The sequence below is a fragment of the Leguminivora glycinivorella genome, chromosome 15 (assembly GCF_023078275.1).
Source record: "Leguminivora glycinivorella isolate SPB_JAAS2020 chromosome 15, LegGlyc_1.1, whole genome shotgun sequence".
NCBI classification, from domain to species: domain Eukaryota; kingdom Metazoa; phylum Arthropoda; class Insecta; order Lepidoptera; family Tortricidae; genus Leguminivora; species Leguminivora glycinivorella.
In genome coordinates this window covers 13,576,425-13,600,707 of record NC_062985.1, presented here as the reverse complement: position 1 = coordinate 13,600,707, position 24,283 = coordinate 13,576,425, and the positions used below count along the sequence as shown (strand labels likewise).

Here is a 24,283-nt window from a genome sequence, read left to right as displayed (position 1 = left end):
TAGCGTCAACGATTGTCACCGGCTAGACCGGCTGATAGTCTACAGGCCCCTTTAAATATTTGTTTATACAATTCCTCTAAGGCAATGCCTTCAAATATAATTAGTGTAATAACATCAAACTTACAGTAATTAACGCATGTTCAATGGTTCATATTATTCAATTATCAAATACTGTATTTTTACTTACTTAAATTAGATCTTAAAATTACGTATTCTTTAACAATTTCCTAACGGTTTAAGTAATATCTAATGTTAATTATGCCTATATTAACAACTTTCAAGTTTTCACATGAATGGAGCTTTTACCTTTCGGAAAAGATTTTCATTAACAGAATAAAAATATTTTTTTATAGTACAAATTATAAACATAGGTTTTATTTCTCAGAGAAATATAAGAAATTTTATAAAACAACTAATGAAAATGTATCTATAACACAATATTATGCAGAAAACTGATCAGCGGTCGAATTTCCAACACAAACAAATTGTTCATAATTTACGGATTCCACATCGAAGCCGAAGGATTAGCTCCGTCTCTTTCTAACGTATCGTTTAAACCGATCATCTGCAAGCCATGGAAGAGAGTAGGTAGGTGACGGCCGCGCAGCTCAGCTGCGCAGTGAGGTAGGACGACGCTCTGTTGCTCGTTTGCATGGCGGCTGGGTGCTCGCCTGTCAAGAAAAAAACAAGACTTGTAAAATTCAGATACTTATGACACAGTATAATAAAGAGTACTATCGTACAGTGTGGCCACTCCCGCTCCCCTCTGAAAGTGCCGCCCACCCCCTCTCGGTTAGCTCCCAGTTACCGCCTATCAAAAACGCGAACATTCGACCTGTCATATGTCACTCATACAAGCATAGTACGCGTTCACCAACACGAGCTTAGACTGTGTGCTAGGAACGCGCCTCTTTCATATAATTTGATCGTCAGTCAAGTGTCCGAGGTGTGCTTACTGACGACCTTTGACGACCGGTGCCAATAGTGACCCTGCCTGCTACGCCGCGGTCCTGGGTTTGAATCCCGGTAAGGGCATTTATTTGTGTGATGAGCACAGATATTTGTTCCTGAGTCATGGATGTTTTCTATGTATATTTAATATTATAATTATTTTATTTGTCGATACGTTAACATGACATTACAGTGAGCTAATACGCCATGAAACTTAAATAACACATAACAACGTATAAAATTAGAAAGGTACATAATATAACACTACGAGTAAGTACATCACATTACACTCGATGGCCTAGCATCCATCACCTCACAAAACCTCAAGCATTCCTTTCTCACAGCCGCCCATCGCCATTCAATCAGATCGCACTCGGGTGTTGACGCCAAGAGCGCATTCAGTAGTAAGAGAGCGCGCAGTAGTGGAGAGTTCCTTCGCGACTCAGTTCGCGCAGCCGGCACCGCTAAAAGAACGCGTCGCCGAGACCTGAGATCTATTCTGGAGACTCCCGGAACATACAGTCGCACGAGGTGGCGAACTAGTTCCGGGCAATCTGACTCTCCGCGCAGCACTCGACACGCAGTACCTAACAAACTAAAGGTCATTCTGACTTCCAATGAATTGTATCCAAGGGTTCCCAAGAGGTAATTGGTTGGATATATATAATTATCGTTGTCTGAGTACCTGCAACACAAGCCTTCTTGAGCTTACCGTGGGAGTCAGTCAATCTGTGTAAGAATGTCCTATAATAATTTAGTTATATTTATTTTATTTATTTATTTATCACTGAAGAAAAAGTGGACATGTCCACTGGCAGCCGATCTGGGAATTGAGCTGGGAGTCTTTAGCTTACGTGGCTCATTGGACTCGCTTTGGTGACTAGCAGTTTGCCGAATGGTGCCGCCTTCAGTCTTTCTCTGATCACATTATCATCACATCAACGCAGCGTAGGAAGACCACCAACAAGTTGGACCGGTCAGTGCCTTGGAAAGAATCGGGGGAATTCACTAAATGCAATCGATCGATGTGGCATTCTCTAAGGCAGGCCTACATATTGTCTAGCAGTGGTAGACAGTACCTATTTTATTTCAGAGGTTAACCGGAAATTACCATTGAGTAGTGAAGCCGGGTGTGCGTTATTCGGCACACACGTGTAGTTTTCAGAGTCAGTCAGAGCCGCCTTGGTCACCAGCAGTTTGCTGGTGGTTCCGCCTCCCTGTCTTCGGTGCTAAAGTGTAGCAAAGAGATAACAAGCCACGATCACCACTCCCAGGCTTCAGCCACATTCAATCTTCTAGGATTTCAAAGTGAAGTTTACTTTATAGGTCACTTGGAACTTACCATTGAGTACATGCACGGACACTGAAGCCGGGTGTGCGTTATTCGGCACACACGTGTAGTTCCCAGAGTCGGTCAGAGCCGCCTTGGTCACCAGCAGTTTGCTGGTGGTTCCGCCTTCTGTCTTCTCCGTCTCGAGGCTGATGCCTCCGCGAGGCGAGTCGAAGTCGACCACGGAGTTGCCGTGGTACCTGAGATAATATTACAGGAATTAATTTAATTATATCAATAGAGTGTAAACGTAAAATAAAGCTGATAAAACATCAGGCCGTCCCTATCGAACTTACAAAGTGCGATAGGGACGGCCTGATGTTTTATCATTTATCGCGTGACCATACTTGCCTGCCCGGACTTAATATGAAATAATGGTGGTGAGAGATTATCGTGTCCTACACATCGGTACCAACAGTGGTCACTTTTGTAGGTACTGATTTATCGTTATACCTAAAAAATCTGTTTGCCACCGACGTGGTATAAAAAGAAAAAAAATGTATAGCTGGCATTTTAATGATTAGGATTTGATGTATATGTACAGTTATTTCATAATTCATTTTCAGAAAACAATTTGTTTAATAATCCAAAAACTACTTAAAGGATAAATGTAGCTTTGTGTAACTAAGTCGTGGATTTCGTAAGATAAATAGTTTCTAGTCAATTGTTTGAACTTCGACATTCAGCACAGTAAATCGGTACAAGTAGGCAAGTACAAACTATTAAGAAAACAGGCTTTTTTATAAATAGATTCCCCACCATATTTGCCAACAGTGACACTAAAACTTAAGTATATAGTTTCATATGCTCTGCCTACCGCTTTATGGGATACACAGGCGTGATTGTATGTATGTAGATTCCATGTGGATCGTCGAGTAAAATAATTATGTTAGAAATGACCAATCATTTAATTTATTTATTCACCAATGATACAAACACTTCTTTCTGCATGTATCAGCAGCGGCTAATTTATACAAGTCGATTCCCATTTTTTTTTGCCTAAAGTAGTTTTAATGTAAAAGTAGATTTTTTTTGCTCAGTGTTGCCTAGTAGAAATTTTCACCAGCCGCCACTGGTATGTATCCCAAATTACCATCGAATCATTTCATTTTTATAGAAAATTTCACCAGCCGCCACTGGTATGTATCCCAAATTACCATCTAATCATTTCATTTTTATTTGGTCATTTTACGAAGTAAGGTGCAGTGGGGCATTTCGAATGGGGGATCTTGACATGATAGAAATAATGGGGATTTTTATGTGACTTTCGAGATTAGACGACTTTCGAAATTACCCCAATGCACCTTACCTAGTACCAATTGAATACCATTTATTTATTAGTGTCATATTATTCATAATCCAAGAACGTACAGGATAAAGCTACGCCACTAGTAAACTAAAAATACGGATATTATTATTATTCTAACGCCGTGTCTTGCGTGGGCGACGGTCGTGCGACCGTCGCCGTCGCGTCTCATACCTCCATATCGATAAGGTTTGATTTCGTATGCGCCGCATCGCCGTCGCGCGACCATCGCGCGACCGTCGCCCACGCAAGCCATGGCGTAAGTAAAGAATTCCGTTCAGAATATTACATAAATCCCGCCAGAAAGGTTGTCGTGGCCAGCAAGAAGATTGACCATCGAGAATCGATATAGCTGTCACATTTTTGAATTGCTGTCAACCGAAGCTTACATTATGAAGACAGAAGTCTAGATTTTTTTATTTTTGCAATATATTTCAATGAATTAACATGTATACGTTTTAACTAAGATTCTTATCAATAAATAAGAGTTATTGCATTACGGCGTCTCAGTTCTTATATTCACATTTAGAGTAGATGAGTTTACAAAGTGGTCCATACGAACCGGGATAAATATAGTGAATTAGTGGTGAAAAACAAACCATCGCAGTGAAATAAGAACAGTTTAGAGAGATTATAGACGTCACGCATCGTACATTCGAGAAGAAAATAAAAGTCAAATGAACAAAAGTGAGAAAACAAAATACGAACTATAGTGAGAAAAATACGTGTAATACAAGTAAATGAACAATAATTCGAGGTTTTAGTGCATAAATACGATAAAAAACTGTGTAAACTACCGCGAGGACAATAATTTGAAGAAATTTCGTCATATTTTCGTAAAAAACGATCCGCGCATCAGTGTAAACAATGGACATAAAGTAGTGAAAATACATCGCGATTCGTAATAATTGGAAGAAAAAGTGTGAATTTCCGAACATTTCGTGTTTTCGAAGAACAAGACCGAAGATTCTAGATATTTCGTCGCAAGATTTTACTACATAACCTACAAAATGGATACATACGTATCGGAACAAGAAACTACTTACGACTTAATACGGAAGATAGGAATAAACTTCAAAAAGCAAGGAAAAACACGCATTACGAAAGGCTACGTACAAGCAAGAATCGACACACTTAACGAGTATTGGCAGAAATTCCAGACAAACCATTTCCAAATTGTTAAATATGCAACGAGCGCTCAAAGAAAAGAACATGTTTATTTCGTCAACGACATTTATTCTGTTGGAGAAGAAGAGTATTTTATGATAAAAGGAGAATTGTCAGATACTATTGATCTGTTCAACAAATCTACCGCTGTGAGAGAGAACCCGCAACCGCATCCGCAGAATAACACGTCAGATGTAAACAAGCAATCTACGCAAGATGTAAAACTTCCCAAAGTAATACTGCCCCAATTCTCGGGAAATTATGAAGAACGGACATCTTTTCGAGACCTATATACGTCACTCGTTCACAACAAACCATCTTTGAGCAAGGTACAAAAACTTCATTATTTGAAATCAAGTGTCACTGGTGAAGCTGAACAATTATTGAAGCATCTACAAATAACCGAGAAAAACTACGATGTCGCATGGGAAACTTTAGACAAGAGGTACAACAACAAACGCATGATAGTGAATACAATCTTGAATAGATTTATGAATCAGAAGAGAGTATACAACGGCACTTCCAAATCTATTAGAGAACTTCTCGATACTACTCAAGAATGTCTGAACAGTCTTAAAAACAACGACGTGAAGATAAACGAGTGGGATACAATTGTTATTCACATTATTCTCAACAAATTGGATGAAGAGACACGCAAACAGTGGGAAGAGGAGATAAGCACGCTACCTGTACAAGAGTTGCCGAAACTTGAGAAGTTAACAACCTTCTTAGACACACGTTTCAGAGTGTTAGAAATGATTCTGTCGACAACTTATTCGAAGGACAGAGAGAGAGCTATCGTGAGACAAAGATCCTTTCTAACAAGCCCCGCTACAACTACAGTACAATGTTCCTACTGCAAGCAAGACCATTTGAACTATCTATGCAAAGAATTTGCAAATTTAGATGTCAACAATAGAGTTCAACACGCCCAAAAGGAGAGACTATGCTTCAACTGCTTGTCATCAAAACATAATGTGAAAAACTGTAAATCCAAAGTATCCTGTCATCATTGCCAAAGAAGACATCATTCTTTACTTCATTTTGAGAATCAAACCGCTGAAGAGAGAGAGAACAATCAACAATCCACGTCGAAAGCACCCGCATCCAATTCAAACTATACCATGAGAGAAGAGTCTACCACTAAAACTTCAGAAACACCAAAACTGAGAAATTATCTTATCACTCAGAGTCATACTGCACTAATGGCTACCGCACTAGTAAATATCAAGACCGGCCATGGTATGCAAGTACTACGAGCACTCATTGATCCCTGTTCTCAAGAGTCGTTCATAAGTGAAGCAACTGTTAGAAAACTACAACTTCGAAGAAAAACAGTTGATGGATTAATTACCGGAGTGGGTAACATGTCAACTACAATCAAATCCGCTACAAACATAGAGATTTACTCAAGATTCGACAACAACTTTAAAGCTGACTGCACAGCCTACATTGTTGAAGATGTTACTGACATAATGCCAGAAGTCCCGATCAATCCACAGAAATGGAGTCATCTGCAACACCTGTCACTGGCAGATCCAACTTATCATACACCAAGCAACATTGATTTACTACTTGGAGTTCATATCTACTCAGACATCTTAATGAATGGAGTGATTAAAGGAGAACCAGGTACTCCCATAGCACAACAAACACGCTTGGGATATATACTGTCAGGAGGTCATTTGACAAACAACCGCACAAGAGAATTCAAAACCATGCATCTGAACATAACTTTAGAGGAGATGGTAGAAAAATTTTGGGAGACAGAGAGATTAGGTCAGAGGAAAACGACACTCTCACCCCACAAGAACTTAGAGCTGAGAAAATATATCAAGAAACTGTAACTAGAGATGTTGATGGAAGATACATTGTGGCACTTCCCTTTAAAAGCGACAAACCTATTTTACCTGAGAATTCGAGAGAAATTGCACTGAGAAGATTCATGAGCACTGAGAGAAGATTAGAAGCAAACAAAAAATTGAGAGAAGCCTACAACGAGGTCATGAGAGAGTACATAACACTTCAACATATGGAATTGATCGAACGAGATGAGTCTGTTAAGAAGACTGACAAACGAGTCTATTTGTCACATCACCCTGTGATCCGTGAAGATAGAAAAACTACCAAGTATCGCATAGTCTATGACGCTTCATGCAAAGGAAGCAACGGAGTGAGCCTCAACGCAGAACTGCTAGTTGGTCCGTCACTTCTGGGAGATCTTCGAGACATTCTTATGAGATGGAGAACACACAAAGTCTGTTTTGTGGCTGATGTCATCAAAATGTATCGCCAGATCCTTGTAAGAAGAGAAGACACAGACTTTCAGAGAATACTTTGGAGATTCAGCCCTGATGAAGACATAAGAGAATACAGAATGCTAACAGTCACATTTGGAACAGCATGTGCGCCATTTTTAGCTATCAAAACCTTGAGACAAATAGCAATTGATGAGGCAAACACAGAAGAATATGCCCAAGCTCGAGAGATTATCAACCACTCTTTCTACATGGACGATGTACTGTCAGGGGAGATACAGAAGAAACTGCAATAGAAGCAAAACGTCAATTAACAGAAGTACTAAGAAGAGGAGGTTTTGAACTACAAAAATGGTCTTCAAATAGCAAAAAATTCATCAATACAGTCGAAACAGAGAAGAGAGCGAAGAAATGTGAGATAGACATCAACAAAAAAGAGACAATCAAAACCTTAGGAATAACATGGAACTCAAACGAAGATACTCTCTTAGTAACTAACAAAATTAACACTTTATCTGAACAACGAGTAACTAAGAGAAACGTCTTAACTGTCATAGCTTCCTTGTTTGATCCAATGGGTTGGCTAGCACCATCTGTAGTCATGGGAAAGATATTTCTACAGAAGATTTGGTCAAGAGGATTATCATGGGATACAGAACTACCAGAAGACTTAAAGACAGAGTGGAAAACCTTTTGCAATGGTATAGAGCACCTGTCACAAATTAAACTTGAGAGATGGATTGGAACAACCAACCACAGTGAGTTAATAGAACTACATGGCTTCGCTGATGCATCAATGTCAGCCTATGCAGCAGTAGTCTACAGCAGAGTAATACAACCAGATGGAGAAGTCAAAGTGTCACTTATCATGGCAAAGACAAAAATCTCACCGATGAAAAAACAACTTACTTTGCCCCGTCTAGAATTGAGTGCAGCGCTACTACTGAGTCAACTGCTGAAACATGTTGCTACAGCTATGAAGATCCAGAACAAAAATACATACGCATATTCAGATTCAAAAGTAACTTTAGCTTGGATTCTCGGAGACCCGCTGAAATGGACAACATTTGTGAAGAACCGAGTCATTGAAATCAACAATAACATAAATACTACATGGTCATACGTGAATACTAAAGAAAATCCTGCAGATCCAGCGTCGAGAGGAGTCACACCTGAGAAATTGAAAGAACATACCTTATGGTTTCAAGGTCCAACATTCTTACAACAAAGAGAATGGAAAAAAGAATCTTGTGAAGTAGAAGATACAGATCAAGAAACGAGAAAATCTATCAAATGTGCTACTACTACAGTGTTAGAGAATAAAGAAGAATTCATACTCACAATTTCAAAGAGATATTCATCATTGAGAAGACTCATTTCAGTCATAGCTTACTGTCAAAGATGGCTGATGTTCAAAAACAAAGATGTAAAAGAAAACTTACCTCAGTATGTAACTCATGATGAGCGAGAAAAAGCACTTACTACATGTATCAAGCTTTCACAGCAACTTGAGTTTCCAGAAGAAATCGAAGCTTTGAGAAATCGTCAACCACTTAAGAAAAGAAGTCGAATACTGTCACTTACACCCTTTCTTGATGAAAAAGAAGTACTCAGAGTTGGAGGAAGATTGAAACATGCAGATTTAGAGTTCCTGAGCAAACATCCTGTCATTCTGTCTAAGAACAATGTACTGCTACCACTTTTACTCGATGACGCACACAAGAAGACATTGCATGGAGGCCCGCAACTTATGACAATATACTTGAGAGGAAGATACTGGCTGATTGACGCAGGAAATACTATCAAGAAGTATGTTAGAAACTGCTTTCCTTGCGCTAAACAAAAAGCGAAAACTGTAACTCAACTGATGGGCGATTTACCTGAAATAAGAGTTAAGCCATCAAGAGCATTTCTTACTACAGGTGTAGATTTCGCAGGTCCAGTCAACGTGCGCATGAGCCCTGGACGAGGAACGAAAACGTTCAAAGCATACATATGTATTTTCATCTGCATGGTAACTAAAGCTATACACATAGAATGTGTGAGTAACATGACAATGGAAGCGTTCATGGCTGCATTTCGAAGATTTACATCACGAAGAGGATTCGTCAAAGAGATGTGGAGCGACCACGGTACTAATTTCATTGCATCGAGCAAAGAAATACTAGAGACTTGGAGACTTGGCAAATCAACGATCCCAGTTGAACTAGCAGCCTTACTAGACACTGAAGGTACCAAGTGGAAGTTCATCCCTCCTGGATCACCAAATCACGGGGGATTATGGGAAGCGGGGGTGAAGAGTTCGAAATTCCATCTAAAGAGAACCCTCGGAGATACTACACCTACCTTCGAAGAATTATCAACGTTTCTGAACCAGATCGAAGCTTGTCTTAACTCGAGACCCTTATCACCGCTGAGCGATCATCCTGATGACCTAGAACCGTTGACACCAGCACACTTTCTTGTCGGAGAACCATTAGTCACAATACCAGAGAGAGATTTGACTCAACATAAAGCAAATTCCCTATCGAGATGGCAAAATATGCAAAGAATGTTACAGATATTTTGGCGAAAATGGCAAACAGAATTTCTTACAAGATTACAAGAGAGACCTAAGTGGAAAATTAGACAACAAGAGTTCAACGTCGGAGATTTAGTGTTAATCAAAGACTATAGATTACCTCCTAGTAAATGGCTACTAGGTAGAGTGTTACTGAAACATCCTGGAAAAGATAATGTTACGCGAGTCTACGACGTCCGCACAGCAACTGGAGTGTTAACTAGATCGATTTCGAAGCTGTGCCCACTACCAGATGTTGGAAGAAAGGATTCTGCTGTTCTTCAGGCGGGAGAATGTCGTGGCCAGCAAGAAGATTGACCATCGAGAATCGATATAGCTGTCACATTTTTGAATTGCTGTCAACCGAAGCTTACATTATGAAGACAGAAGTCTAGATTTTTTTATTTTTGCAATATATTTCAATGAATTAACATGTATACGTTTTAACTAAGATTCTTATCAATAAATAAGAGTTATTGCATTACGGCGTCTCAGTTCTTATATTCACATTTAGAGTAGATGAGTTTACAAAGGTCAACGCAAACACATCAAGTGTCTGAGTCTAAAATCGACCGATAAGTCCCTCTTCATGTTACGCAACCATAAAAATTCACTGCTCACACTACGATGCTAAGCAAACAAAGTTAGGATATACATCGTGTAACATCAGGAAACTGAGTAACTTCAAAAGCGTATTCTGATAACATTTTAAAGACTAAAATATCATATTAACTTTTTGTTATTTCGCTTAGTTTCAGAGTTATTACCATTAAAATAAAAACAATTGTTATTTCTGAATACAAAATCCTTTTTTGGTGTGCCTTTATGCGGCATTAATTCACTATCCTTATTGATAGATGTCAACTTATAACATAGTTTTGTGGAGCACTGTATATTTATACCATTGTTACCTTTGATTATAATAATTAAATAAATAAAATAAAATAATAAAAGTGCAAAAAGTGGGTTTCAAGAAACGCCACGCCACGTTTACGCAAAATTAACTTTTTATGTAAAAACTTACTTTAAAATTTCAATTTTGTTTTTGTCGAAACTCGTCGTTACTTTAGTCAAAATTTAATTTAGTTTAAAACATTTCCTTCTTTGGCCTCAGAAATGCGTGGTTAAAATCTTTGCTCCTTAAGTTACACGGTGTATATCCAACATTTACAAATGATATCTTACCAGAGCACAGAAGCGCTCGATGGCGGCGAGGAGTGCACGTTCACCGAACAAGTCAGAGATATTGTGCTTCCTTTCTTCACGTACACGTCCTGAGAGCCCCAGATGGAGGCCGCCGCCGCTGCAACAACAGACAACCTTATTCCACACAAGTCTTAGTCTAATTTAACTTGAAATGCTTCTACGTAAAATGCACTTTATAACCCACACAATTGCCAACGTCACTATCGCTTACGCTTCGTAACTAGCACTGCACTCTTTATCTACAGAAATTATAGTGGCGCGACAGAGCCAGACATACTCGTACTAGCGTGTTGGTCGCCACGCCACGCCACCGTCAGCGATTGTCACTTCGGCGGAGCTGCGGCGTCCCGAGGGGGAAAGTAAAATCTAAGCGTATCGTAGCTAGTACTTTTTATCGCTATGTGGTGGCGCGTCAGAGCCAGACACGATAGTAGGTACTTTTTATAGGCTAGTTTCCTACTAGTCAAATCAGCTTCTTTTTATGAACTGTCAAAACGATTTGTTAGTATGGAATAACTATAAAATACTGAGGAATTTCAATTTCAATTCATTGACTTTATATATTTCTCTTTGACTTATTAAATAAAAATTTTGTTTAAAAATAACTACTGTCCATATTTTTCTTCTAATTATGTGGTGCTTTATTTCGTGCACTGCATTAAATATTTTATTTTAAGTATAGGAAACTAGCCTACTATACTGTGGCCAGACTGCGTTTCGATAGTAGCGTCAACTATTGTCACTTTGGCTAAGCCAGGTTTAATCTATAGACGCTTTGCAAGCGTTCGTTGAAATCTCTGCTCCAGTTTTTGTATGGTTTGCCACGGTTATGAAACGTCATGTGAATAGATTGCTATGAATTTGAGTCTTATGCTAGTAGTAAAAAATATGCTGTGTATGTTACACAGCATAATTATGTTAACCTATTAGACTTTTCTAAATAGTATGCTTTTTTATCGGGCTCAGTTAATGAGAAAGTAATAATTTACTGAACCAAAAATTATCTTCGAAAATTCGAAAATTATCTTTGTAAGCTTAAAAATATATCTATTTCACTGTATTTTTAAACTGTAGGTAAAAAAGTTATCTATAGCCAGCAATTTATTTTTTGATAGTGTTTATAAGAAGAGACAAGATTAGGGTACTTAGTCAGATTCTAGTCATAAATTTTGCTATTAAGTACATAATAACGGAATATTTTGCCTTCCACACTTTTATATGGCTATTCAAAACTCCTTATACGCAAAACCCGAATGCATTCAAAGACCCGTCGAAGTTCCAACTGTTGCTTAAGAGTTTTGCCGAATGTTTTCAGCAGTTTCTCAACAGGAACATTGCAGTTGATAAATAGCACTACGCAAGAACTTCAGAGGAAGTTCGTGGATAATTTGCGGTAATACGGGTTTAAACGCAGCTTCACTTAATTAAAGTTGGTAACAAGTAAACCTTCAATTGCATCAAATATGTGATGTTGGTGGGGATATTATTTCTGACGAGTTATTTAATTAGCCACCGTATCGTAGCGTTACTTAATACTTATATGGAAGGTGGTATGAATTAACAAGTAATATTTAATTTTGAATTTTACCATATTAACAGACTCAGGAGTTTTTGACGTCTTAGAACACGTTACTTGATATTCTCGATAGCTATGTCAAGAAAAAATATGTTTTATGGAAAAAGTGAGCACAACGCCTCACTAGAACAGTTACTCACTAGAACCAAAAATTACGTACATATTATAAGACGTGCAAAACTCATTGTATACGCTGAGAATTGAGTAATCCTGACAAATACCTGACAATGGGCCTTTACCTGACAACTAGAATCTTAAATAAAAAAAAATGGATTTGGAGTAGCAAAACTATTAATTTATTACGTTAAAATGTGCTCCTGTATTGACTGTTATTTTTTACTGTTTTTGTTTTAGACTGTGTTTTTTAATACGTGCGCTTGTAAGTTTCTGGATCGACCAAGAATTTACACGGATATTTTTATTGGTTGCCTGTAAGAAGTACCATTTTATATTCATAAGCCGTGTTGCTCTGATACGAATACTGATTAGGAGGCTCAAATGCTGTAGGATATTGATATACTTTGAGATTTGGATTAAGTTATGCATGGCAGACGTTGAAACGGACACGCTCAGCACGTGTGTCCCATGTGGTTCACGTTGATTGTGACATGACAGCTGCTTAGGACTACTAGTTTATACAATACAATAACCTAAAGGACTCATTTACACGGTGTGGAACTCGTATGTGAGTTTCATGACATTGCGGTATTTGATTGGTGTTTTCAATTTTGTGAATCCTAAACAGTCCAATTTAAGAGGCCTTATTCCTAAAGACGAGCGTTTTTTGCAAAATAGAACCTTTTTCATTCAAAATTATAAAGAAACTATAAATGATTATTAAAAAAATGATAATGTTCCTAAAAGTACATATCTTAAGCTAGAAAGTCAATTGGTACTACTTTAAAATAAGTATGTCTTTTTATACTTCCGAAAAATCAGTTTTTTCGGAAGACGTTTTCAAATTTCGTAGTGGAATAGCTCGTTTAGAATCGTGATTGTGCTGTTAAAAATGTTATTTGGGGTAATAAATGATCACAATCCTATTTGTTATATCCTGTACGAGTTAGCTAATACTTTGACATTTTAAGATTTACTTGAAATGGTGGATAAATAACCTTCCGTATCCTCCCCATTTTTTCGATAAAAAGAGGTTTACATTATGTATTTTTCCTGCGATTCCTGCATTTTTTGTAACTCTTAAATAATATTATCCTAAACTAGAACTTCTTATTGACCTATAAAAAAAAAATCATACATATAAGACATACCTTTCTGTCGATAGATATGTTTTTAAAACACCTAAAATTCGAATAAAAGACACTGTGCTAACGCGAGCCCGCTCAGTCTGCGCCGAGCGCTCGAAGACAACGGACCTGCGTTTGATCGTCCGGCGCACCTAGCTTTCGTAAGCAGCGCGATAGTTCCGAGAAGTGCCGTAAACTGCGACTAAACAAATCTTGATCCTTTTTACACCTTATGCAATTTTAGCATTCGACATGCTTTTCATATGATTTTGGATTTTAAGTTATACGTGAAGTTTGTTGAGAGTTTGAATTATTATTATATTTTGGGACCAGGATGAGGTTCTGGTTCTCATGATGATGGAGTCAGGCAGGAGATGTTCAACAGAACTGCTATTCTACTTATCATAACTCCACCATGTTTGGGCTCATTAGATTTGGGCTGATGAGCACCATCGATCTAGATGAGGTCCAAGGTCTCATGATGGAGTCAGGAGGTGGTCAACAGAACTGCTATTCTCCTCATCATAACCCCATCATGTTTGGGCTCATTAGATTTGGGCTGACGAGCACCATCGAACTAGATGAGTTCCAAGGTCTCATGACGGAGTCAGGAGGTGGCCAACAGAACTGCTATTCTCCTCATCATAACCCCATCATGTTCGGGCTCATTAGATTTGGGCTGACGAGCACCATCGAACTAGATGAGGTCCAAGGTCTCATGATGGAGTCAGGAGGTGGTCAACAGAACTGCTATTCTCCTCATCATAACCCCATCATGTTTGGGCTCATTAGATTTGGGCTGACGAGCATCATCGAACTAGATGAGGTCCAGGGTCTCATGATGGAGTCAGGAGGTGGTCAACAGAACTGCTATTCTCCTCATCATAACCCCATCATGTTTGGGCTCATTAGATTTGGGCTGACGAGCACCATCGAACTAGATGAGGTCCAAGGTCTCATGACGGGGTCAGGAGGTGGCCAACAGAACTGCTATTCTCCTCATCATAACCCCATCATGTTCGGGCTCATTAGATTTGGGCTGACGAGCACCATCGAACTAGATGAGGTCCAAGGTCTCATGATGGAGTCAGGAGGTGGTCAACAGAACTGCTATTCTCCTCATCATAACCCCATCATGTTTGGGCTCATTAGATTTGGGCTGACGAGCACCATCGAACTAGATGAGGTCCAGGGTCTCATGATGGAGTCAGGAGGTGGCCAACAGAACTGCTATTCTCCTCATCATAACCCCATCATGTTCGGGCTCATTAGATTTGGGCTGACGAGCACCATCGAACTAGACGAGGTCCAAGTTCTCATGATGGAGTCAGGAGGTGGTCAACAGAACTGCTATTCTCCTCATCATAACCCCATCATGTTTGGGCTCATTATAAATATGTGGAAGGTCGTTAATAATAATAAATGTTTTATTAGGGTACCCCTACATGTAAAGAGGGGACAGATATTTTTTTTTTTATCTACTACTTTTTTTTTATCTGTATTCATATACATTCAATAATGTTTTTTTTAATCGGTCCAGTAACAACGGAGATATCGAGGAACAAAGATAAAAAAATAAATAAACATACAGACGAATTGAGAACCTCGCCTCAAATCTCTCAGATTTGAGGCGACGGTTAAAAAGTGACACATCATGAGCAGTTCCAATGCACCAAATGTCACTGTTCTGGACGTAAGTGCATGCTGTTGATGCTGTTCTTATAAAAATATGAAAGTCACTATAACTGTGATAATTTCCGAAAATATTAATATTATCAAAAAACGATCTTAGTAAACCCTTAGACTTATATTGACCGGGATATAGACCGTGATTACCTTTTTGATTTTTGTCGAGCTCCCGATATTTCGACGCAGTTGCATGCATCATGATCACGGAAAACTGACGAAGGCGGGTGGATGTTAAAGTTGTATAGACAGCGCGCGATCTACCCTCCTTCGCGCGCGTTTGCTGCGTTCACTTTCAGCGTTACCACTGGTCGCGTTCACACTCGATGGTCTGTCCAAACACACTACACTCACAGTGTCACTACGTTTGTTCAATTCTGACTTCACCGGCCAAAGAAGCCATTCAGAGAAGCCATTGAGATTCACAAATATAAAAATTTCAATCGTGAGGATGGCTTCAAACTATCTAATGTATGGAATCCAGTGATTTGTTTGTGTAAAAAACCGGTGAAGTCAGAATTGAACAAACGTAGTGACACTGTGAGTGTAGTGTGTTTGGACAGACCATCGAGTGTGAACGCGACCAGTGGTAACGCTGAAAGTGAACGCAGCCGACGCGCGCGAAGGAGGGTTGATCGCGCGCTGTTACTTATAAACTTTAACATCCACCCGCCTTCGTCAGTTTTCCGTGATCATGATGCATGCAACTGCGTCGAAATATCGGGAGCTCGACAAAAATCAAAAAGGTAATCACGGTCTATATCCCGGTCAATATAAGTCTAATGAAAATAACCGTGAATCATTCAAAACTCTTAGTAAACCCTTATTCATTTTTAAATACCTATCCAAAAATATATCACACGTTGGGGTTGGAATGAAAAAAAAAATCAGCCCCCACTTTACATGTAGGGGGGGGGGTACCCTAATAAAACATTTTTTTCATTTTTTATTTTTGCACTTTGTTGACGTGATTGATATACATATTGTTACTAAATTTCAGCTTTCTAGTGCTTACGGCTACTGAGATTATCCGCGGACGGACGGACGGACGGACGGACGGACGGACGGACGGATGGACAGACTGACATGGCGAAACTATAAGAGTTCCTAGTTGACTACGGAACCCTAAAAAACAGAAATCACTATTAAACTATTCTCTAATTTCAAGTTCCTAACTAAAATGTTCCTAATAAAAAAAAACAAATTGATCCCGCTACAAACTTTCACCCCCTTTTTCCCTCTACTAGGGGTGTAAATTTTCATAATCGATTCTTATCTCTTCGAAATTTTGTTAATGCAGTCTATACAAATTTCGACTTTCTAGCTTTCGTAGTTTCGGCTCAGCGGTGTTGGTTGTTGAATCAATCAATTAGGAAACCTGAATTTATATATGTACATGTAGACTAATACTATACTTTTACTACATTCATATACCTTATTTACTACTACCATACCATGAATATGAAATTAAATAAAGAGTCCCCATATAAAATTGAAAATTATGTTATTAGCAATTTAATTCAAAACTATCAAGATTATTCGTGTCTGCGTTGAAACGCGCGTTGAGTTGCCGGTGCTCGCGTACCGAGCGCCAACGCCATCTATCGATGGCCGTTTCGTGAAATTGATGAGCGCTCTAAGGAATAAGGGGTCTTAACTAAAATCGCATGCGAGTTCGTGCAGCGGTGTCTAAATGGACCCAAAGAGTGACGTTTGGCTATATTCGTTAGATACTGTAATATATCACTACCGTAAAACGCCTACTTTGCACCAAAATTTGCTCCAAAATTTTTACATATTGATTTTTGAGAAAATTTAATATGCAGAAGTATATTTTTTTATATACGTATACACAAAAGACCTCCCCGATTTTCAACTGCCAATGTTTAAAATTGTGATATGATATTAATATCAGCCCCATATCAAACAATAAGTTAGGAGCATTGTTACCCGGTGTTTGGGTAACATTGCTCCTGAACTTAATTTATAAAAAAGAATGTAGTTTAAAGTTTAGAAATCAGTTCTACCAGAGCAAGGGCTCAATCGAATAACGGCATCATCATAAATCATTAAACCTAAGAAGCTGTAACATTTTAATTACGCACTAGCTCACTACGTCTTCCAACAACTCTCTTCGCAACTTTCTTCCTATCCCCACAAAAATTGCGCTTACTCAGGCGTTGCTCCTTCCAATCTTGGATTACGCTGATGTTTCCTATCTTGATCTATCCGAAGAGCAACTCAATAAGCTGGATCGTATTCAGAACGTCTGTATACGTTTCATTTTTGGTTTGCGCAAATTCGATCATGTGTCTAGCTTTCGATCGCAGCTGAAGTGGCTCCCCATTCGTCGCAGACGTAACCTTCATATAGTTTCTCTCCTTTATAATATACTGTTTAACCCTTCAACTCCTCGCTATCTCAAAGACCGCTTTAGTTTTGTTCAATCTATCAGATCTTCCCGAAATTATCTTCTTAAAGTCCCGTCATCTTCTTCTAAATTCTTCAACGATTCCTTTACTTTCCAGGCAGTTCGGTTGTGGAACTCATTACCTATTGACATAAGGCATGCTAAGTCTCTTCACATTTTTAAAAGTCAAGTAAAAGAGCATTATTTATCTATTCCATAATACAATATTTATTGATGGTCCTGTTTCATTTTCCTTTATCGCTATTGGCCGCATTGTTTTTGATCTATGTACATTCGTAGCTGTGTTGTTATAGTATTTATATATGTACGGTATATTTAGGTTTATTTTAATTCCTATTTATGTATGTTTATTAGTATTAAGATTATTTGACGTTTTCTATCACTCACTGCATCACCTACTCAAATCAGTTGTTTTTTGTGTCTTGTCTCCACTACCCAAAGGTTGTCTGGAAGAGATCGCTCTTTAGCGATAAGACCGCCTGTTGTCTACCATAGTTAATTAAAGTTATGTGATGTAATCTTGTTATATTGGTGAACAATAAAGAATATTTGTATTGTATTGTATTGTATCTTTTGTATGACGCCTGAAAAAAAAAATAGCTTGTAGTGCAACTTTTTTGATATGTGTATAAGGGTGGATTCGAATAATTCATCTAATCAACCATATATTTTGATTTTTGAGGCAATCAAACCATATTTAAAGGTGGTGCAAAGTTACCAAGTGGTGCAAAGCAAAGTAGCCTCGTTTTACGGTAGCGATGGATTTGTCTCGTGTCGTGCTGATATAAGAAGGTACTCGTAAATTGAGTGCAAGTAAGATACTGCCAGTTGACACAGAGTGGGTAGACTGGACAGTATGATCCGGTCGTGGTAGTACCATTCGTGAAAAGGGTACTATGACAAACTTAAACACATAATTTATTTATGAGAAATCATCGGCGACACAAAATAAATCTAAATATATAAAAAAAGAAACTGACTGACTGACATATCAACGAACAGCCGAAACCGCTGGTCACAGAGATTCCAAAGGCACATAGGTTCCTTATAAGGTGTAGAGGAGCACTAAGAAAGGATTTTTCAAAATTCACATCCTAAGGGGATGAAATGGCGACCAAAGTTCAACGTTTGAATAAGATTACTTTTAGTACGCGGGCAAGGCTGCGGGAAAAAGCTAGTCAGTACATACAATACATGAAAAATCAAATTTTGTTGATGGAAAATTGTACACAATAATTTACATCAACTAAGTCTGCAAAACTCATTGAATAATTTATTGTACGAGTATTGTGTTCTAAATATAACTAATACTCTAAATTAAATGGTCCTAATGGCTGTTATACTCGTATATGGCTCCATTATGGGAGAGAATATGTGTCTATATCGACATTGTTTGCTTTGCACCTAGAAGCTGAGTGTTCACATTAGTATAATGAGCTCATACTAACGGCATTATAGAGAAACGCTAGAGTTAATGTTGTTTTAATATGAAATGCAATTTCATAGAGATGCAAGCTGCATTTCAATTTGTCTGCTTGATTAATATGCTACAACAACGAGTGGGGCGGGGCTACCACGAGTTAGAATTTATTTTTTACGCTCTTTTCCTATAGTTCAAAAGTGTGAGAGAGCTGGATTGAGATCTAGTTTACACATTTGATAGTTTGTGCGAAAAAAGAGAAGAGGCATACTTTCATATTCAATACATTATGACTCGTCTCTTTCCGTGCAGTGTGCGTAGCCGAATGTGCAAACTCTCACGAAACGCTCACGATAAATCTTTCGTGGCTATCTCTATCGCTCTTGCGTATTGGCGCGACCGAGCCAGACTACATTTTTGCGGCGTGTCGCATATCAGAAATGCCATTCAGGGGCCAGACTCTAACTTAAGGAAAGTGTCAACTCATGGACTCGTTTTGATGGATTTGTCATCGCGGTTACATTGTATCTGTAAAATTAAACTAACGCATGTGGCGATTATCTCTGGCATAAGATTACGATTATTATTATTATCATTGAAATATAAAAGACACAAGTTTATCAAAGTTTTCATATAAAAAGAAGGCAAAGTAAGTGTTGTTGTCTGCACTACAGGATTGATTTTTGAACGGAAATGTTTATCGGATCGCATATATACGATCGATGAACCTAAACATAATACTAACATTATTATACGTAATAAACCTGTAATAGCTTATAAATAGGCTTAGTTATATGAGTTTGGCGGGCAAATGTAGCCAGGTATTTTTTTTCTGAATATTTTTTTTTATTATCCTATCTGTATTTTTTTCTACCCATCATCCAACAATATCTGCGGTTTTGTTTTAATTTATCTCCAATCGTTACGTATTTCCCCTTTACCGAACTATTTTGTAATGTACTATTTCAGTACAGATAGTGTTTTTTTTACGCACTAGTGCGAAAAGTGGTTCATGATATGCCAGGTCGAAACTTCGGAGGGTCATCTGTACTGAAAAACGTCGTACGATACACGTGCGAAAAGGAAATTCGTAACTCGTGTCTATTTAAACGAACTTCCTTTTTTCTGCACTTGTATCCTAATTTACTATTCTGTATGTTGTCAAGACGAATTGCAGAGGTCACACTCACAACAGCAAGAAGCAAAAATAATCCATAGCAAAGAAAAAGCGTGAAAAAAATAATAAAATAGGGTTCTAGAGATACCTGAGGAGCGGGACGGGGCCTCGGTCGCCGGGGTTAGGGACTCATCTGCAATGCACAAGACAACAGATCAGGAAGGGAGGGAATACAAAGTGACATTGACGACCATAACAAGGGAGTGAAAGAGACAGGATATTAGATTAGTGAGGTTAAAGTTAAAATGCAAAGCGTGCTAGCAATAATAAAGGTGCCATTGGATTAAATTGCTTATTTTAAAAGGCATTGAAAAGTCTTCCACACCGACCTGATATCTGAAATATTTGTTGCAGATACTAGAACGACATGGACAAATTATAATTGTATATACAGTAGAAAACTGTACTTACAAGTAAACTAATTTCCTGGGGTAATTGTCCCAGAAGTATTGTTAGAACATTAATTATAATATATATTTCGTATTTCGTTTATTTCGTTTTCTTTCAACCCCTGAAATGCCAAGAATGGCACTGACACTTGAGTAGTTTCATGTGGATTGTGGGTAGTTTCAGGATATATTTATGAGATACGAGTACAAGCGCGATTGTATGTATGTATTTATTATTATAATAAGTTTATTTGTGCACAATACTGATGATATCGGTGAGTCAGTCTAATTTTTTATAATTTGTGTTTATAAATAAATAAAAAACATCACATTTTATAAAAAAAAAATACAAACAATTCAACACCTCATTTTATGAATTGATCGTATCAATAAAATTGGTATTAGTCAGACATTTTGTTTTGCAGCTCAATGCAAATAAGATTAATTAAAAAAGTGACGGCATTTAAGGTTCAGCAGTTGTGTCGCGTATTTTTTTTTTAACCCGGGCACTGTATGTCCATGGCCTAAACAACGTGCAATGTATTCCATCTCATATGCATCCTAGTTATACCAGCGGCAATAAGTTGAGATGGCAACCTCTCAAAAATGACCACTTAAAAACTATCAGACAGAAACAAATTGCAGACATAAAGAAAGACATTTTGTGGGAAAATATTCAGAACGGATTGTATACATTTTTCAGGTATAACAAGCTGGGTAATTGAGCGTAACGTAACATGATGCCTGACGAATGGGTAACAGTAAACGAGCAACGGCCGAGATATCAGAAAAGGCTTGTTGATTAAAAAAAAAAATATTACAATCGCGTACGGTTTTTTTGCCCTGACCAAAGATATTACGACTCCGTATAGACAGATAAAGTCTAAGAAAAAAAGTACCTTGAAACCATCAAGAGAAGTGTATGGTCGTCTAGATGGCGTACATATACCTTTAGTTGACTCTAGGCTGGATGGCGCTCATATTCAGGTTTATGAGAAAATACACCCAAAAAAACTAAAACCTAATATATTTTTTTGGCGAAATTTGAAATTTAACATATTTTTTTCTTAGACTTCAAAATTTTTCGGTTTCGTCATGTTACACCGTGTATTAATTGTATATAACTTCTAACTATTTCCAGGAAACTTCAGTCCCATGCAGTGAGTACCAACTCCCAATTGTCCCAACTTATAGTTTATACTTTCCACTATTATATATAGTTTAAATGTTTATAGTTGAAACAAGACTGTTATTGTTCAGGCACTTAATTATGGCGTTACAAATAGACTATCAACAAACAAACACTTGAAATTCTGATTGTATCTTAGCTTCTTATTAAATATAGATTGTTTTCGGTTTCCACTAAGTCTATTTATTAATTCATGACACCATTTGACACCCGGATGGTTCAAAATGGCTGCCACTAATAAACGATCAAAGGCGCGGAAAGCTCTGAATAATTTAATTGAATGTAGGATAAATTCTATGCCAGCGTTGAGTACTTTGCCGGATAATATTTTTCTAAAATAATAAATAGTCATTCAACAAGAATTGCAATAGTAGATTGTATTTATTACAAGGAGGGAGCAAAATTGCATATTAACAGTGAGGGCGTACATTGAATCATGAGCGTGGCGAAGGATTTTAAAATAGAGTACTGATCGTAGTAGATATCGTATGACACATATACTGCTTTTCACATCACCTATTTTTACAAGCTTTTATTCAACTTGTCTTGTTAGTATGTTAGTGTGCGACAAAACGTATTAAATTTGACCCACTTCCCGGTTTCCGATTGAGCTGAAATTTTGCACACATACTGTAAATCACGTGACAATGCAATATTATCGTATCATGGAGCTGGTCTGATGATGGAGCAGAAAGGTGGTCATAGGAACTCTGTCATGAAACGTGGTATCCCCACCGAGTAAGGGGTTTTTAGAAACATCTCGGAGAGTAGTAGATGACTGTTAAAACAAAGGTACAGTCGGCGATAAAAGCTTGTGGCAAAAATGATTTTTTTTCCGCCCCGTCCCGTAACGCGCCCCGTCCCGTAACGAGTAAAGGGCGCTTAACCCGCCCGACTCATTGAAATTCCATTTCAAAAAAAAAAAAAAAGATTTTTTTTCTAAAACCTATTTGTTGTTGTGTTCAATATCAGTATCTATTTCTTTTATCCTTTGAAATAAAATGTCAATAAAAAAACTCAATACACTTATGCTTTCCGTTTCACAAATTCTAAAAAAGTTGTTCCAATACTTGTTTCCAATTTCCAAAATAAATTGAGATTATTAGCAGTATATTTTAACATTAAATTCTTAGATACCTACTCAATATTCTTTATTCTGTTACTTCTGAAATCTTTAAAGCACTCCTTGACCCAATTCATATTATTAAGTTCTCATCTCCCCATTATCCTCTAAAGAATACCAATCTATAAGAGCAGATACTTTATCGGATATTTTTCTATTAAATTAAAAAATTATACTACTTAGCCGTGCCGTGACCCATTTACCTAAATAAAGAAGTGAACTCCGCAAGTCTCTTTAAAAATCGGATTCTTAATTATAATTCTCCATAATAAAACCATTCAATATACTTTAAATTAAGCAATTCTAATTTTAATAAAACACGGGTGTTTGATGACTTCAGGGTAGTCGGGCTCAGCGCCGGCCCGCGCACTCGATCAAGGTAGAGCGAGATATAGTTTTGGCGCCCCCTTGTTTAAGCTTTGGGGGGCGGGGGGTTCGTTGCCAAAATGCTCAAGAGATTCGCTGTGTCCATCTGAAACGTCGCATCCGCCTGACTAGGTTACTAAAATATTTCCCATGTATGCCCACCGAGAGAAATTGATAGCGCGAGCGAAGCGAGCGCGAAAATTTTTTCTATTGTTTATGGGGGGGAGGGCTTGATTCTATAAGGCATATAATTAACCGGGCAACTAAAATATTAAACGGGAAGTTAAGTCTTGCATACAATAATTTGGCTGTGTTTTAATATTGTGGCGACAAAAAAATATATGAGCCTCAAATATTAAGCATCATTATTATTGAAAAAACGGCAGCAAATTTCAAGCGACAAAAATATTGCCGAGGAACATTAAACAATACTTTGGCGACTAAAATAATAATTGGCACCTAGTATTGTAAAGCGTAAGATTTTTAATATTTGTAGTCATATAGATGTTAGCACCTAAATAATTATACTTAGCTCATCGTTTAAAGTAGTATTTAAATTGCGGAGGCAACTAAAAAAATTACTGGGAAGTAGGTTTTTTTAAAAAAACATATAAAATCGTTTCTATATTACTGACTCTGTAACTGTGTCTCTTTTGTTTCCTTTATGTACAATAAAGCTTATACATACATACATACATACGATGGTCCCATCGGAAAATCAGCGCTGGAAGTCACCAGCAACACGCTGAGATGAGGCCATTTCGTGGCACTTCATTCCTTTCCGTCTTGTTGTTATTATGTGTATTTTGTCTTGCCTGTGTTCACGAATAAATGTTTATTCTATTCTATTCTACTTATTCTATTCAAACATCGTATTTGCGACCCGTAAACCACGAGTAGTATT

General features: G+C 37.8%; 1 protein-coding gene across 1 annotated transcript in view; it reads right to left on the bottom strand.

Annotated features, from left to right (window-relative positions):
• Window positions 1-418: 418 nt before the first annotated feature.
• Window positions 419-24,283, bottom strand: part of LOC125234207 (hemicentin-1-like) — a 43,494-nt gene continuing 19,629 nt past the window's right edge. Inside the window, exons 4-7 of the mRNA XM_048140416.1 lie at window positions 20,401-20,445; window positions 10,758-10,875; window positions 2,294-2,481; window positions 419-671 (exon numbers count right to left, since the gene is read on the bottom strand). Coding sequence (XP_047996373.1) covers window positions 562-671; window positions 2,294-2,481; window positions 10,758-10,875; window positions 20,401-20,445 — 461 coding nt within the window. The 3' untranslated portion in view covers window positions 419-561. The remainder of the gene's footprint in view (window positions 672-2,293; window positions 2,482-10,757; window positions 10,876-20,400; window positions 20,446-24,283) is intronic.